The following is a 16,698-nucleotide window of genomic DNA, read 5'->3' on the forward strand; positions in this document are numbered from 1 at the left end:
CGCTACCAACATTTTATAAAGTGATAGTATCTAGGTAGGTATCTTTTCCAAGTGTATAAATGCCCTGTCATTACCTACTTTGGGTCTAAGTTGACGATCTGTCCGTCGGAAAGATACGTAGTATCATACCCGATGTGAATGCTGGTGGGTTTGGACATATCAAAGAAATCGTCCTGGTCTTTGACAGCCTTCTCCTGCCACTCAGGGTCCATGATGAGGGACTTGAGGTTGCCCATGTCGTAGGTCCAGTACTCAAGGACCATATCGCACTTGCTAACTTCCCACCCAGGCCGCACGTTGTCCAATTCGAGCTGGAATGCGGCGCCAATCTTGGGATCTCGCACATGCTGTAAGGGGTGTTGGTGAGCTAGATTCGTCAAATGAAATAGCGATACAATGAATGCTTACGACAGCGTATTTAATAATCCCGTGCTTCTTCATCAACGGCAAGCCATAAGTCAAATGCACATTATTGAACCAATCCATGAGGGTTTTGTCAGAGATACCATCTTTGCGAGTGTGTTCCACAGTATACTTGATGGGCAATCCGTTTGTATTTGAGAGCGGGGAAGAGGACGCCATTTTGGATCTGGAGATAGTTCAAAACAGAGATATTATTCAATATCGATTAAAATAAAAGTATGATGAGTGTCGAAACAAGTTGGAATTGGAAGCATTTAAGATTTTTTGTTGGTTAGTAGAGAAATTGAAGTGGGTTATATAACAAGACAAACAAATCCCCGCCCTTGCATACTATTACAATATCTTATCGAAGGGATGGACTAGACGGGACAGACAAAGAGCAGTATGGTACGTGTCATATATGTATGGCCTAGGTTGAGAAGTTGTTGGTCCGATATATGTTTTTTCTTTCCTTAATCTCTCCCACATCCTATTTTCGGTTCTCACAACCAGAAGGTTCAACATCACCGAAACATCGCAGATTATCTACCATAAATGGCTTCCACCGTGGTATCTGAGGGTCTTCCGACCATCTTGCATCTTGTCCCGGTCATTTCATCCACTTGCTCCCTCTGGTTTGCCTGGGACCAGTACGAATTCATGACCTTGTTTCGCAAGCCCGATCTTCAGGACCTGAGCAACAAACTCCTTCCTTCGTACTTCGCGTCATTTTTCAATCGCGGTGCGCCTGGGGTGGTCGGCCTGCTTACTACCACTCTTTTTTCGTGTGGCGCTATACTGCGCTACTCTCCCGGAACCACTCTCCATGACAACGGCGCATTCCCCTGGTACGCTGCAGGTATGTCGAACTTAAAGATAAAGATGAGAATACGGCGACCATGTGGTAATAACTTGCTATTCTAGGCATCTTGTTTGCCATAGGCCATCAGACGTTCATCCCCTTCTTCCTTCCCCATGTCCGGGCGATAGAAAAAGATGCCAAGGAAAAGAACGTTGCTGAACTATCGAGTTGGCTTCGTGTCCATACGCGCCGGAGCCTGACCGTGGATCTCGCGGCTTGGGTTTGCTGTATCGTTGCTACTGTCAAAGCCTTACCTTAGATAGGTAGGTATAAGCTACACTCAAGTGCCTCGAGTTTACTAAGGGGGATGCCTGAGGCTACGAGGGTTGTTGTCTTCCCGGATTTTCCGTCGGAGGGTCGCAATGGGTCGGATTTATCGGAATTACTGTGACATATAATTTTTGATCAGAATAGGTGAATGGTTATGCAACTGGTAACTATAAGTAAGGATGGCCATCAATTTTGCTGTTCGTCTTCCTGCCTTCTTTTCGCGAAATGCTCCACCATAGCGACACCGCCTCGTTTATGGAAAAAGAGGTTTTGGTACATCACCGTAGCTTCCGCATTTTGCTTCGCTCGTTTCCACATCCCGACTTCGAACTTCTGGAGGCGCACACTTAATGATGATAGCTGTTCTTCCTCAACCTTTTCCCCGATAATGGCATGTGCAAGCTCTAATGCGTCTTCCATAGCTACGTTGACGCCGACTCCCGCAAATGGATTCATCAAATGCGCAGCATCTCCGATGAGTGTAATCCTAAGTCAAAACATGTTAGTTGATATTAAACATGATTTATAGTAACAATAAAAGGGACATCTTCTTACCTTGGGTTATGCGTCCACTGAAATCCTACGGGAAGCATATAGAGCTGTCGTCCTACAGTATCTGGATCGCTGTTGAGCACTAGAGACTTCTGCAGGGCGGTATATTCTGGGAAAAGTGCATCAACGACCTCTTGCCGTGCCCTGGGATGAGTGAAGTCGATCCCGCATGTGGAGAACCACTCGTTCGGCAGCCGGGCGAAAGCATAGAGCTGAACCGAGCCATCGCCATTTCGTTGACATAGAAGGCCCTTGTCCGACCCCAGATTGAGACACATTCCCTGTCCCACGTGCGCGGACAGCTCTTCAAACCTAGCGTCCACATCGGAAATGCGACAGTCTAGGCCGCTTATACCCGAGTATAAAGGCTCGGTTTCGCTTACGCTTGATCGGACTTTAGACCAAGCCCCATCGGCACCGACGACTAGGTCAAAGTCGCCTTCTTCATTACCATTAGTGAAAAGCAAGGCTAGCTTTGAATCTCCCTGGGCACGGATTTTGAGAAGTCTTGAGTTCCAGTCTATTGTATCAGGTGCTAGCGAATCTAAGAGCAGGTCGCGTAATTGCGTGCGGTCGATTTCGGGCCTGTTGGCGAACTCTCCGGGACGGCCGGGCTCACCTCTGCTCTCATCCATAAGAACATTGCCGTCGGGAGAGTAGATTCGCAGAGTTTCACCCTCTGGCCTGGAGAGCTTCTTGAACTCATCGAGTAGACCGGCCTCTTTTAGGGCGCGTTGCCCAGACTCCGGGTGAAGGTCCAACGAGCCACCACGATTCTTCGCATGGCGGTATGCATCCCTTTCGAATACCTTACAACCTATGTTTGCTTTTTGCAGCAGCTTTGCCAATGTGAGGCCAGCTGGGCCACCTATTTCTTTGATTTAACTAACTAATTGACAAACTACAACGATGGAGGATTGAGCAATCTTACCTCCGATGATGGCAATCTTCAAAGTTGCCATTGTGATGTTCAAGTTGATAATTTACACAGTAGCTAGGTCAGCTTCAGCACTAGTCTCTCACGTACGAACGGCAAAGATGTGTTGTGAGGCGAAACATCATTACAAATACTTATTGCTCAGGCTAAGCCGGATTTCTCGGCCCCGCTACAAGAGTCCTACAATCCTCGTAAGCCGGGGTTCACTCTATTATAGGGGGGATTACGTGTAGATATCAAGGTGGATAGGAGGTGGGAAGAAAACATTACCAACATACATATAACCTTGAATGCTATGACAAATATATATACTCAAATCGTTGCGATCCATGCGTGTATTGCGGCGACGAAATGATTTATAAATAAGCCTTAAAGCTGTTGTCCATGTTGAGTGGTAGGTCAGTTGGCCCAGTGAGATAGTCAGCTACCAACCTGGAATGTTTGAAGCGGCACAGTCGTCAAAAATTCTAAAACAGTCATAATGGGATCAATTAGCGACAATGAATACATCGCTATTGTAGTTCAGGCAATGTCGACAGTTCTTGGTGTGAGCACAGATGAGATCAACTGTACCGCAAACACCACTACCTTCGTGAAGCTAGGCGGCGACTCATTGTCTGCAATTCTTATCTCAGCAGAATGCCAAAAGAGGGGACTTTTAATCCCTGCCGGAATTTTACTGCGGATATCAACAGTAAAGGATGTTATAAGAAAAGCTGCAAGTTTGGCGCGGCCTTTATCAACATCTTCACATCTGCCTTCGCTTACCCCTTTTTCCGGAGCTGGGATCGTACCTGACATAGCGGTTCCGACGGGAGCGGGGACCCGCCTTTATGAACCGCTACTAGTACACACCATAACGGCGGAACCAAATCCAGACACTATAATCAAGCCTTCATGTCGTTCCGGGCGAGATATAATATCGGCAAACAGCTTGTTAGACAGCATCAACACGACAGAGTGGACGGAGCCACAGCTTCTTCTACTTCGCGAAACTTCGCACAACCAAAAACTGAATATACTGACCTTATACGAGTCTTATGAGGGATCTTTAGATGTGCAAGATGTCTATAACGCGTGGGTGAATACGATCTTAGAAGAGCCGATATTCAAAGATCCCCTTCGTGACTTGGAAATCGCGCCGCAGCAGCTTTTGCTTCCAAGCATAGTTGAAGTCGAAACTGAAGATGATTATCGCAGGGAAATTGTCAATGCTGTTAAAGCGAGTGGTCCCATATCCACGCTTACGGTCATTCATTCGCCTCAGTGTTTACGATCGGATGAAATATCAAAACCCATCGTTGTTGTCTGGCGCATACACCACGCATTCCTGGATGGCTACTCCGCTCGGATTTTGCGCGATAAAATTGGGCGAAACTTGCGAGGAGAGATGGGTGTCGTTGCAGGCCCTTCGTTCAAAGAAACCGTGGGTTCATTGAGGACGTTGCGAGAAGAAAGAAGAGAGTCGACGAGATACTTCTGGGACAGAAAACGCGAGCAGTTCCCCGCCGCTATAGGGGAGATTCGCCTAAGTCCCCAAAGGGTGACCAAGACAACGGAGAAATTCCCTCAAGAGCGCATCGCAATCCAATTTCCAGATGATAAACTGTTGGCAGTGAAGAGACGAACGGGATATACCACGACGGTGTACTTTGCTGCAGCATGGGCTCTGACCCTCAGCAAGTTTATGGATGTCGATCAGGTCTACTTCGGCACAGTACTCTCAGGACGCGATTTACCCATTCCGGGAGCGTGCGATGTTGTTGGTCCCCTGATCAATATATTGCCATTATTCGTGAAAGTGCCAGCCAGAGGGGATAATACCTCTGTCGAAACGTTCTTACGGAGTATCCACGACGGCATCCTCGAGCTGAATAATGTTCAACATTCAGAAACCACTGAGGGATTCAATAGGCAGTTTCATTCCATCATGGCCACGCAGTTCGAGTGCGACATGGAAGTGGGATCGCTAAAATCGATACCGGTAGATAGAAATCACCTCGATATGCAGTCCGGAATTCCGATCAATCTCGTCATCGAGCAAGAATTTCGGATACAGTTATTCTATTCGACTGCCCATTATGTCGAGGAGGACATGAACAACGTGAGATCTGTCTTCCAAAAGAGTATGGACTGCCTCCTACAAGGCGATGTCGATAAACAGTTGGTGTCGAGCGTGTATGGCGATCTACTTCCGCGGAAGATAGAAGAAAAGATTAGGCATTGGAGCAACTGTACTTCCCCCGAGACTTTCGACGAGTCCAAAGGGGATGACTTGGTGACACTGTTCGAAAACGTAGTGGCTAGGCATCCTAGGGACGTGGCAATCGTTCACGGCGAAGACGGAGAAGTATCATACGGCGACTTGGATGAAGCAGCGGGGATCGTTGCGCGCGAATTGAGTTGGATTAGACCTAATGAAGCTGTCTGTGTTTATGCCGACCGATCGAAGAACTGGCTAGCAGCGATCTTTGGTGTGCTGAAAGCAGGCGGCGTCTACGCCCCGATAGACCCCTCAGCGCCACTGTCCGTGCAGAAGGCCAATTTTGTCCGCAGCGGTGCACGAGCCGTACTTGCTCCCTCTTATATTCCTACAGAACAGCGCTTCTTTTCGCCGCGACAGGAGCAAGACAACACAGCTTCGTTTCAATGCTGTGTTATATGCGTCGACGATCTTCTTGACATACAGAAACAAAGCGGCTCGGTGTCTTACCCAAGGAGGCGCATCGCCCGCCCAGATGATCTTGCCTATATCTGCTTCACGTCTGGTTCGACCGGACAGCCCAAGGCCGTACAATGTACCCATAAAGGCCTGGTAGCTTTCCAGAAGGACCCTGTAGTCCGCCTGTCTGCATCGAGGGGCATCGTTATCGCCCAACTAATGTCCCCCGTCTTCGACGGCAGCATCCACGAGATATTCTCTGCCTTAACACATGGCGCTACGTTACGATTAGTGTCGCCTAGTGACCAAGATGACCCGTTTTCGCATTTGAAAGATAGCGATTCCGCTATTCTGACTCCGTCTATCGCGAAAGCGTTAGATCCTGATCATTATCCCCGGCTGAAAAATGTTCGTGCTTATTTTCCTCGTCAAAGCCATTAATTACCTAAAAACGAAGCTAATATGTTATTCGTAGGTCTACCTGGTCGGTGAAGCTGTTCCTCAATCCGTTTGCGACACCTGGGCTAGGAATCGATCGTTATATAATATGTATGGCCCGACTGAGACAACTTGTGGAGCGACGATTAAGAGATTACTGCCGAATAAGCCTGTCACCCTTGGCCGACCGAACCCATCGAGCAGAGTGTACATTCTCGACCGGAATCATGATCTACTCCCACCCGGCGCGGTCGGTGAGTTGTGTATTGCAGGGATACAGGTATCACATGGATACATCAATATGACGGAGCTGAATGCAAAACACTTCTTAGACGACCCGATCATGCCTGGAGCCGGCCAAAAGATGTACAAGACTGGCGATTACGCATATTGGGATAGCGCAACCGGAGAAATCTGTATAATTGGACGTAAAGATCGACAGATCAAACTGCACGGCTTTAGGCTCGACCTTGATGACTTAGAGGTACGAGTTACGAAAGCCATCCCCGGATGTAGAGGTGCTACTATCTTCCGCCGAGACGACTATTTGGTAGTAGCATACTATGCTTCATCAACTAATGCAATCGGTGCATTAGATGTAAAGGAACTCGTCGCTGATGTCTTGCCCCCATACGCTATGCCCCGGAAGATTTTCGCGTTAGATGAGTTCCCTCTGACGATGGCGGGAAAGCTTGATTATAAAGCGATTGAAAGAAAGGTCGACATGATGGCTACCGACCAGTCGGTAGACACACGGCCGCAGAAGATAATTCTGAGTTCGACTGAGCAATTGGTCGTGGGTGCTGTCAGGGACCTGATGAAACTCGACTCGGGCGTACCTATAGACAGGAACTCGGATCTCACAACTCTCGGTAGCCATTCTCTCTTGCAGCTACAATTAGCGAGTCGAATATCTTCCCTTACTCAGAGACGATTCACAATACGAAAAGTCATAGAAAATCCCGTGATATCACGTTTAGCATCGGTGATTGATGATATGATGAGAGAAGAAAGGGTGGTTGGTGTAGGTAAGCGGAGACACCATGGCCAAAATGGCACGAGGGCTCTCGGGGATAGTCAGATATCACCCATCGAACGAGACTGGTTTTTGAAATATCAGAGAAACCTTGGGACCACTTCATTCAACGTATGCCACGTTTCCGAATTGTCCGTAGAATTTCATCAACACCCAACACTGGTATCGGCTTGGAACACTGTCCTTGCGAGACATATAATCTTGCGCTGCAGATTTCGACCATCAGCAACAGACGGTAGCGTGGTAAGATCTTATGCCGCTGACCCCCCTAAAGCCTTATACGTAGAGAGTCTCAACATCCGAGACGTCATCAATACGGAATTCTCGCTTGGGGCGGAGGACCCGATTCGAGTAATTATTTCGAAACGATACATGGCAGTTTGCGTGAGCCATATTATATGCGACTATACGACCCTTGCGTGCCTTTTCAAGGAGCTTGCTACCGCATATGCAAATGTCAACAGTCCGGTGAAATCACCCCTGATGGCCCCCGAGAAACGGTATCAGGATACGACTTGTTGGAATCTGGACATTGACCAGGCCACAGTCAACTTCTGGAAATCGTACCTGTCCGGCATCAATTTTGCAAGAATACCTCCATACATGAAAGCGCCGCGCACTTCGTACGACGGCAGCTCTCTACTATTCCTACTCTCCAGGAATACGATGTCAAGTCTTGAGACGGTTTCGCGATCGCTCGGTCTTACACTACACCAAATCGGACTAGCGATCGTCTCCCTAGTCCTCCACGCCGATAAGCCGACAAAGCAAGACTTGCTCCTAGGCAGTCCCTATCTCGGGCGACAAGAAGAGGACATGTGTGCAATCGGTCTCTTCCTCCAACCACTCCCGATTCGAATCCCAAGACTGGTGGACCGAGGGAAGGATAACTCAAGAGAAGCCACCTTAGCATCTTTCCTCCTAGCTGTACGAGAATCCGCACGGTCTGCTCTCAGCCACAGCATCGAGTGGAATTCGCTAATCAAGATTCTTTCCACATCGGACGACGAAGGCTTGCGCGCAGCCGCAGCCACCGAGGCTCCAAACCACCCGCTATTCGACGCCGTGGTCAGCTTTCACGAGATGAGTACTGCGGAGCCATCGTCCTCGATACATAATATCATTCCTAGCCAGCCTCTAGTTACCTGGGCCGAAGGCTCCAAGTTCGGCATCATGTTCGAGTTCACGGCTGTTAGCCCGTCCTCGGTCACACTTCGCATCGAGTACGACACATCTCTGTTCTCGGAGGAAGAGGTGTGGCTTTTTGCTGCGAGGGTCGATGCGGGATTTAGGTATATGTGTCAAAGCCCGTCATCAATCGAAGTTGGGGAATTGGAAAGTAGACTTTTGGGTGTTGGTAGCGGTGATAATGTTAGAGCTGGACAATCTTCTGAGGGAATCAAGAATTTAGGGTTTGGAATCGCCCTGTCGGATTTAAAATAGCGCCTGTGTTGGGGAAATAGGGGCTTGGTACCCCGCATTTAGCGATTCAATACGGTAAGTACGGCTACCCTAGGTACCTACAATACACGAAACTCATAATAGCCCTGGAGATTTATAAGAAAGGTCATATCGCATACATCATATTTCTCGTTACTATCCATTGTCCATTCCCTCACAATCTCAAGCCGTCGCCGCCCTCCGTTTGAACAAGATCATCTGCTCCATATTCGGTCCAATCCTTTCATCCTCAATCCAATTCTGCGGTCTCCCCTGTCCCTCCGGAAACATGAAATCATAATCAATCAGCAGTATACAAAGCACAAGCTTAATCTGCGCACTCGCATACCACCGCCCCGGACAAGCCTGTCGTCCAACCCCAAACCACGAGTCCCCCGCCGCAACAGAGCTGAAAAGATTAGCCGTATCAACCCCCACATCCGCATCTTTAGGCGGGGCATAAAACCTTAGCGGCCGAAACTCAGTAGGCTCTTCATACAACTTTGGATCGCGCGACCGCGCATCAGCAGCAACACAGATATGCGTACCCGCCGGGATGCAAAAGCCATTAGAAAGACGGATTGGAGCTAGAGTCAAGCGCTGGAACGAGACGACAGCACCGGAATTAACACGCCCGCTTTCCTTGAGGAAACTCTCCATCTTGCGGAGCCGTAGCAGCGAGGTGCTAGACCAACCGTTAGCGCCGATTTCCTCGACAGCTTCGACGCGGAGTTCTTCCATGAACTCTGGGTATGCGCAGAGGTCGTAGAGGGCGTGGATGGCGGTGAGCGCGCTGGTGTGTATTGCCGCGACGATGAGGAAGAGGGCCTTTACTATGATGGCGTCGGGGTGGGTGTCGGCTCCTTTGCTGGCTTCGATGAGCCATTGTACGAGATCCTGTGGGTGGTCGTCGGTGTTTCCTGACGAACTCCCTTTTTTCTCTGCCCCGCTACCGGTGGGATGCTTTTGGCGAGCTTGAATCACTGGTGTCAAAACCCTGGCCACTTGAGCGATATCAGCGCGTAGCTTCCGCCCAGATTCTAGGGTGTATTTTGCCACGGGGCGTAGACTAGGTGAGATGCGTCTCATGGCCATGGCGAAGATGGACGCGGAGGCAGTGAAGCCTATGATAGTCTCTAACCATACTCTATCGCGGGATATGGTCGGCTCGTTGACCACCCTACGAGAAGTCATTTGGCCGATTGCACCGATGATGAGTGAGGATGCTTGGATAGGGATGTAATCTGATGGTCGGCAGATACGTCAGTGCTGATAATAGTAAGTGATGGGTGCATATGGCATAAGTCATCACCTTCCGAATTGCATTTACTAAGGGTGTTTCCCAGTGCTAGCTCTGCTTCTTCTTTCATCTGCGGTAACAGATCCCCTATATTTCAATACATTAGTACATTTATTACTATCCACATTCTAGGAGGTGCTTAATAGTAGCATAATACTTACCTAGGCTTTTAGTCAGTCGGTTCCTAACAATATCGTAATGGATAATCGACCCCCGAACAGCATCGAGTCTTGTATATTTTGCCATGAATCTATCCAAAACCTCATGCTTGAAGCTGAGTTGAGTGTTTGGAAGATTCTTCAACTCTCCGATATACGCATCCGGGATAACGAGACGCTCGTCATCGCATGTTTGGATGACATATGGGGTGTTTTTGTGCTATTGTGATTTCTCCGTTAGTAAGGGGAGATCAAAACTGGAACGTAGGAATAAGGGTAGGGATGGGTTTAGGAATCGACGATAAACCCATCCTTAACCCTAATCCTAAACCACTCAATAATCTCAAGTGAGATAAAGAAGATTGTCATGAACTGACTTGTTCATAGCCTTTCTCGAGTACCTTATATCCGCGGACGAAGAATTCATCTTTCGCAGCTTGCAAACGTAGACCAAATATGCCTGGGTCTATCCCAACCCGCGGTAGCCCTTTGAATCGCAATCTTGACAATACCCTTTCTCTCACCCAAGATACTACCAACCCGACCAACAGAACGATGATAATCGAGATCGATGACAGCATTCTGTATAGGTAGATATATCTACCGAGGTATATAGCAGTCTTATAGGACTAGGTATTTTGGTATATAAAAACGTGTAAGGGGCTTGGTGCCTGAGAGATATATTCTGAAAGCTGTCTGCTAAGCCTAGATTCTAGCAATAATAGGTAGGTATTTAAAGGCAGGCAAGTAATAGTCCCGAAGCTGAAATATTTCCAAGGTTGTTATAATAGTTCGACTACAACATATAAAGAATACAGTCAAAGAATGCATGCCCATCTAGATACCTAGTAGGTACGATACTGTGCTACAAATAATCCACTATCTGCAAGTGCTAACTATAGGCTATGTGATAGTTATCCGAAGGGTACATAGTAGGATCTAGGTGGCTTCTCACCGCTCTCCTCATCATACATCACACCGACGAGGCAAGCCAGCTACGATGGTGAAGATGCGCCAGTGTAATGGATAGCATATAAATCATGCAACCAAGGTAGTACCTACCTATCAACGTACACAATACCTACTGAAGCTACTCATCCAAGGGGGGAACCACTTCTACACACACAAGTTCGTCATCCGATCCCGATAGAGAAATAGGAGAAATATTTGCTATCTCTCATACCATCCTTTTCCCACCCACCCAACTAGCATAAAACAAGATATCCCCCAGCAAATTATCATAGAAGTATTGATAGTATAGCCATAGAATCGAAATGGAACTTCCTTCATATTAGGTACTATTTGCCTAAATTCTAAGACTTACCTACCTAGTATACCAATGACTGTAAATATGAAGGATATGGTAAAATTTTGGTTTTCCTGAAATAATGTCTTTGGGGAGTATAATGACTCGTTCGATGGATTGATGCAAGGCCCCTTTAAACCTGTCGAGCTGCTTATGTTATATCAATGATTGGGCGTCGACGGATAGAAGGTATCTAAGGTAATCGCTTAGAGTTGCGTTTAGTGGCACGTACCTAGTATACAACAAATACTTACTAGGTGAACTTCATTGCTTATAATAGTTGAAAACTACCTAGGTAGTAATCTATTGGATAGTATAGTTGATTTAGATTGTGCACGATGGAATGTACTAGTCCAAAGTCGCCATAGTAGGTAGATGGTATATAGAGTCGAGGTTTTAGGGCTGAATACCGGACTTGGTATAATGTATCAATCCTTGTTGGGAGAGCTGCAAATGTGGGGACTAGAGAAAGAACTAGCAGATATCGTAGCTATATATAGGTAGCTAGGGCTGAGTAGATGTATTCCAGCAGATAGGTATCAACTAGGCCAACACATATCAACTCGAAAACATTATATATAATACCTAATTTTCCCCCTCGTTTTCCCCTCGGGAGTTGGTTCCTGTCCTCATCTATTGGAACCCAATCAATATCACTTGAATCTATGAGACTCGTAGGTTTTGGTGGGCTAAGTTTTGAAAGGTGGGCTCGGATATTAGGTATTCGGGGACGGAATTGCTCTTCTCCTTTTCATTTCTTTGATCGGCAAGATGGCGCTCACTAGCCCCCCATCTCATGTCGCCATTATTGGTGGAGGGCTTGCCGTAAGTATTAGCCATTTTCGAGTTTTTTATGCTGATAGGTGTCGATCTATGTGATATTTTAATCCCGTATCATACCTGTGGCTTGCTGACACTGCTGTCGATACAGGGCCTTACTCTTGCTCTAGCACTGCATGACCTGGGTATCCCGTCCAGTGTCTACGAGGCCCGGCCCGAGGACTTCGACCAAGGTGGTGGTATTATGCTCTCTCCTAACGCCTTGCGTGTGCTCGATAGCGTTGGCGTCTATAAACGCGTCCGTGATAACTCGCTGCAGTTTGACGTTCTTACCTTCAAGGATGGTCAAGACCAGACCACTGATGAGTATTATTTTGGCTCAGAGAAGCTCTACGGTTATCAAGCTATTCGTATCATGCGCAAGGAGCTTCTAGATGAGATGAAGACAATGCTGCGGGAGCGTGACATCCTGATCCAGTACGACAGTAAGCTGATCGCGATCACCACAGATAGTCCAGAGAAAGTAGAGTTTACTTTTGCGAATGGCCAGACTGCATCTGCGCCCCTCCTCATCGGGGCAGATGGCATCCACTCAACTGTGCGCGGGTCATTTTTACCCCAAGTAAAGCCGATGTATGCAGGTTTTATGGGTATCAATAGTGTCGTACAGAGATCTCAATTGCGCATTCCGGAGGGTTATAACTTGCCAGCTACTGTTATGGCCAAACCGGGAGCTTTCCTACTCGTTCCACAGAAGCCAGACGGATACGAGCTCTTCGTGGGGTCTCAGCGACAATTCGCAGAGCTCGATCCGGCAGGATGGGAGGCGCTGAGAAAGGACAAACAGAAATTGTATGATATGCTCCAGGAGAACAAATCAGACTGGCCGGATATTGTACAGTCGGCCTTAGAGGCGATACCGGTGGACAGAATGGGATTTTGGGCGTTCTATGGGATTCCGCCATTGGCGTCATGGCTGTCGGAGTCGAAGAGAATTATCCTAGTTGGCGACGCGGCGCACGCTATTCCCCCAACTGCCGGTCAGGGTGCTAACCAGGCTTTTGAAGATGTGAGAGCTCTAGCCACCCTTCTCTCCAAGCTCTCTCCCAAAGTGCCGCTGGACAAGGCGGCGGCGCAATGGCAGACGTACCGCCAGGCTCGGGTCAAGAAAGTACTCGACCTGACGCAGCAAATGAACGCGAAGCGACTACCAGAATCAGAGAGAGTCAAGTTACCACCGGGAGCAATTTGGAGTGATCAATCGCTCACACGTGGAGATGGAGGGGAATTACGTTGGTTGTATGACCCGGACTTGGCGCAGGAAGCTGAGAAGTGGGTACAAGAGCTGGAGCTAGCTAAAGATTAGCGTCTCCACATTTTGATTACTGCATGTGTTAGGGCTTAAGGGTTACACTGGGTTACACTTTCTACGCGCTACGCAGCTACGTAGGGCTGCTAGCTCCCTCTGTAAATATCGCTCATCTTGTCACGATAGTAAGGAATAGACCTACATATGCAGCATACCAGAAAATCCCGCGATAATAATCTTACGAAGAGGTACATCTTATATACAGGCTTTGAAGCTATTAACTCACCTGCTTAGTACTTATTTCTAAGATAATAATCGTGCCGCATTGCATTGGTAAGTGGTTGACACCGGTTGTCAGGTAGCTTAAGGGCACAGAGAATAAGACGTTGCCTTACCCCTCATCGTGTACGTTTCCAGACCAGTTTCGAAGCTCGCTGCGCCTCAATTAAGCTACGGTCAACCTTGGAAACTACGGCTCAGCGAGCAATGATTCGACTATGTCAGGATGAAGCGGCACGCCAACGCTGTCATACACAGCAGCCAACTATCTAGCAAAACGCATATCCAGTCGTCTCACGTTCGCAGCTTTGCCTACCTGCTATCACCAAACAGGCTTAAGTCGTTATGACGCGTCTAACTTACGATAACTACCATCCCTTGAAAATATCAGGGAAAATGGCTTCAAACAAGGGAAGACGGTGAGACGAGGGACACAAGTTCCTTTCAGGAAGTCGAGGCAGTAAAGTAACACACTACCAGATATAGCTGACAAGAAGCACGAGTCAAACGACAGCTCTACTAGTGGACATCTGCAGGAATGACATGACCAGGGTTCGTATTTGGCATGATCATGATCTTCTCAGCGGTATCATATGGAAGGATGGAATGAGCAGCAGCATTCTCCGACTCGTCGGTGGAAGTAAACCCTGATATTCACTATCATTAGAATCGACCGGCGTGTGGTATTTGGAATGAAGTCGATATTACTTGATAATATCGGCGATGAGGGCAAGGGATCGGATATGTCGGTCCTAGCTTATGCGGCGTAGCCTCTGCCAGAGGATTTCAGCTGTGCCTCTATTATCGGCTTTTAACTACCTAGTAGGTAGGGCTTATAATATTATCATCTAGCCATGCGGCATTGGTGATTCTAAATAACAACTACAGCATTGGTTCACGAGGTGCCCACCCCCATACAGATTAGCGGGATGTTTCCCTTCTACACTTCATCCTCTATGCTACTTGTCGCTGTCGCCTTTTCCCTTGTCGCTCTCATATTACGAAGTCAAGCCATAACGGCGCGTCTCACTTCCCTACTTTCGTCTGTTATCGATGTAAGTCGCTCTAATCTGGTAACTTGGACCATGGATCCATTCGCTTTTTAAAATCCCGCCTGACATTTGCACTCTGTCTAGATCGTACTGCGCAACCACTACCAAATAAAGCATATAGAGAATGGGAGTGAATTGCCGTCTCTTCCATATGTCTTCCCTAATGGTCAGGGAAACATAGAGAAGTTTCTACATGGGCGCGTCAAAAGCGCCAAGTGGGAGAGTGAGTATGGAAGTCTGTATCGCCTGTGGTCCGGATTAAAGGGGGAAGTGTGAGTATTTCATATCATTTCCATAGCAAGTATCCAGCGTGTTACTAACTTATCTTGCAAGTGTCTTAACCAAGCATGTTCATGTGGAAACCGTATTTCGTGACTCCCAAAACCACACCAAGGCCCATGCAAATAACAGCGGGTACATCATGGACCGCCTATTGGGCTCTTGTGTTGGATTGATTAGCGGCTCATCTTGGAGCTCTGTCAAGTCTTGTGTTGAAACCCCATTCCTGCACCGTTCAGCAAGCACGTATATCACTGACATGCAAAATTTCACCAAAACTTACATGCGTGCATTGAGAACGGAGAATGAGACGTTCAAGGAGCATGGGAAGCTACACCCTATACAAGACCTGAAACTACTCCCGTTCCTCTTCGTAGCGCAGATTGTATATGGACCGCTAAATGCAGAACTAGAGAGGGAGTTAACGGAGCTAATCCTGCCCAGAGAGGAACTATTCAAGAGTGTCATTGGAGGTGGGATCACGAGATTTTCCGTTTCGCGATTCCTTCCTCTCCCCGCCATCCGTGCGCTTCACAATTTCAAAGACCGCTGGGCTGCGTGGAGTGATAGAGCGCACGATCATGCCCTTAAGGCCGGGAGAGAGGCAGAAACGCCAATTATTGGAATGTATAGATCCGTGGACGAAGGAAATATGACGCGCGAGCAGCTTCTCCAGACACTCGACGAGATGCTATTTGCCAACATCGATGTCACCATGGGAGGAATCTCCTGGACTCTCGTCTTCCTAGCGGTTCATCCGGCTGTGCAGAAAATGCTACGCAGCGAAATCCAGGCACACTCTTCAGATCCGGCGACGCGCAGTGCATATCTACTCTCTTCATGGACAACTACGCCAACCCTTCTTGGCGCATGTATTCTCGAGTCCTCCCGCCTGCGCCCCCTCGCCGCCTTTTCCGTCCCCCAGTCATGCCCAACCCCGCGTGTCCTCGACGGCTTTAAAATTCCTGCCGGGACAAATTTTGTCGTGGACTCTTACGCGCTCAACATCCGAGATCCGTTCTGGGGAGAAGACCGTGAAAGATTCCAACCGCGACGTTGGCTGGAAAGACATAAGAGCGGGCGGGATCTCCGTTATCGGTACTGGCGGTTCGGGTTCGGGCCGCGGACATGTCTGGGGAAATATGTTGCCGAATTACTGTTGAGGACCGTGGTGGTCGAGATACTGGAGAATTGGCAGATTTCTTTGGATAATTCGGAGGGAAAAGGAGGTAAAGAGACTATGGGGGGCAACGGTGAAGATGAAGAGGATATGAATTGGCCATGGGATGATGAGATGTGGATCCATCACCCTGATCTTTTTTTGAAGTGTAAACCTTTGATAGGATGTACATAGAGAACTTAAACCTGAGCTTTGGTATAGATGCAAACGCTAGTTATTTATGTGAGATGTGAGGCTCTTAGAACTCCAACCTTAAGAAGCTTGCTTGCTGGAAAGGGGTAGTTTGCTCTGCTAGACTTCTAACTTGTATAAGGTTTCTGTCGGATGGAGCTTCACTTCTAAATATACAACTAATATATCATATAGTTACATTCAAGGGGTGAATACCTCAGAGAATACGACGATAAGTGCTTGTGGTTCGTTGTGGTAAGATCAGATGTAAACTGTTAAGAAACC

General features: G+C 47.8%; 7 protein-coding genes across 7 annotated transcripts; 4 read left to right on the top strand and 3 right to left on the bottom strand.

Moving 5' to 3' along the window:
• Positions 1-74: 74 nt before the first annotated feature.
• On the bottom strand, positions 75-674 carry GGS22DRAFT_197960 (uncharacterized protein; the record flags this gene model as incomplete). The annotated part of the gene is made up of 2 exons (XM_047966065.1): positions 409-674; positions 75-347 (listed from the first exon to the last, which is right to left on the bottom strand). Exons 1-2 carry the CDS (start codon positions 580-582, stop codon positions 75-77), a joined length of 447 nt encoding a protein of 148 aa, XP_047821933.1. The 5' UTR covers positions 583-674.
• Positions 675-854: 180 nt separating this feature from the next.
• Positions 855-1,622, top strand: GGS22DRAFT_93288 (putative integral membrane protein). The gene is made up of 2 exons (XM_047968457.1): positions 855-1,261; positions 1,327-1,622. Exons 1-2 carry the CDS (start codon positions 958-960, stop codon positions 1,521-1,523), a joined length of 501 nt encoding a protein of 166 aa, XP_047821934.1. The 5' UTR covers positions 855-957; the 3' UTR covers positions 1,524-1,622.
• On the bottom strand, positions 1,489-3,660 carry GGS22DRAFT_155082 (FAD/NAD(P)-binding domain-containing protein). Its single transcript, XM_047960139.1, has 5 exons — positions 3,456-3,660; positions 3,302-3,398; positions 3,018-3,203; positions 2,090-2,954; positions 1,489-2,021 (listed from the first exon to the last, which is right to left on the bottom strand). Exons 3-5 carry the CDS (start codon positions 3,046-3,048, stop codon positions 1,721-1,723), a joined length of 1,197 nt encoding a protein of 398 aa, XP_047821935.1. The 5' UTR covers positions 3,049-3,203; positions 3,302-3,398; positions 3,456-3,660; the 3' UTR covers positions 1,489-1,720.
• Positions 3,334-8,692, top strand: GGS22DRAFT_93277 (acetyl-CoA synthetase-like protein). Its single transcript, XM_047968456.1, has 2 exons — positions 3,334-6,093; positions 6,161-8,692. Exons 1-2 carry the CDS (start codon positions 3,505-3,507, stop codon positions 8,600-8,602), a joined length of 5,031 nt encoding a protein of 1,676 aa, XP_047821936.1. The 5' UTR covers positions 3,334-3,504; the 3' UTR covers positions 8,603-8,692.
• GGS22DRAFT_155086 (cytochrome P450) lies at positions 8,531-10,294 on the bottom strand. The gene is made up of 3 exons (XM_047960140.1): positions 9,946-10,294; positions 8,713-9,877; positions 8,531-8,656 (listed from the first exon to the last, which is right to left on the bottom strand). Exon 2 carries the CDS (start codon positions 9,791-9,793, stop codon positions 8,783-8,785), a length of 1,011 nt encoding a protein of 336 aa, XP_047821937.1. The 5' UTR covers positions 9,794-9,877; positions 9,946-10,294; the 3' UTR covers positions 8,531-8,656; positions 8,713-8,782.
• A 1,635-nt stretch (positions 10,295-11,929) lies between these two features.
• GGS22DRAFT_155088 (kynurenine 3-monooxygenase) lies at positions 11,930-13,648 on the top strand. Its single transcript, XM_047960141.1, has 2 exons — positions 11,930-12,188; positions 12,295-13,648. Exons 1-2 carry the CDS (start codon positions 12,135-12,137, stop codon positions 13,507-13,509), a joined length of 1,269 nt encoding a protein of 422 aa, XP_047821938.1. The 5' UTR covers positions 11,930-12,134; the 3' UTR covers positions 13,510-13,648.
• A 437-nt stretch (positions 13,649-14,085) lies between these two features.
• On the top strand, positions 14,086-16,445 carry GGS22DRAFT_93301 (putative cytochrome P450 oxidoreductase GliC-like protein). Its single transcript, XM_047968458.1, has 3 exons — positions 14,086-14,786; positions 14,868-15,055; positions 15,117-16,445. Exons 1-3 carry the CDS (start codon positions 14,661-14,663, stop codon positions 16,414-16,416), a joined length of 1,614 nt encoding a protein of 537 aa, XP_047821939.1. The 5' UTR covers positions 14,086-14,660; the 3' UTR covers positions 16,417-16,445.
• Positions 16,446-16,698: the final 253 nt, after the last annotated feature.

The sequence above is a fragment of the Annulohypoxylon maeteangense genome (assembly GCF_022496945.1).
Source record: "Annulohypoxylon maeteangense strain CBS 123835 unplaced genomic scaffold GGS22scaffold_3, whole genome shotgun sequence".
Taxonomy (NCBI): Eukaryota; Fungi; Ascomycota; class Sordariomycetes; order Xylariales; family Hypoxylaceae; genus Annulohypoxylon; species Annulohypoxylon maeteangense.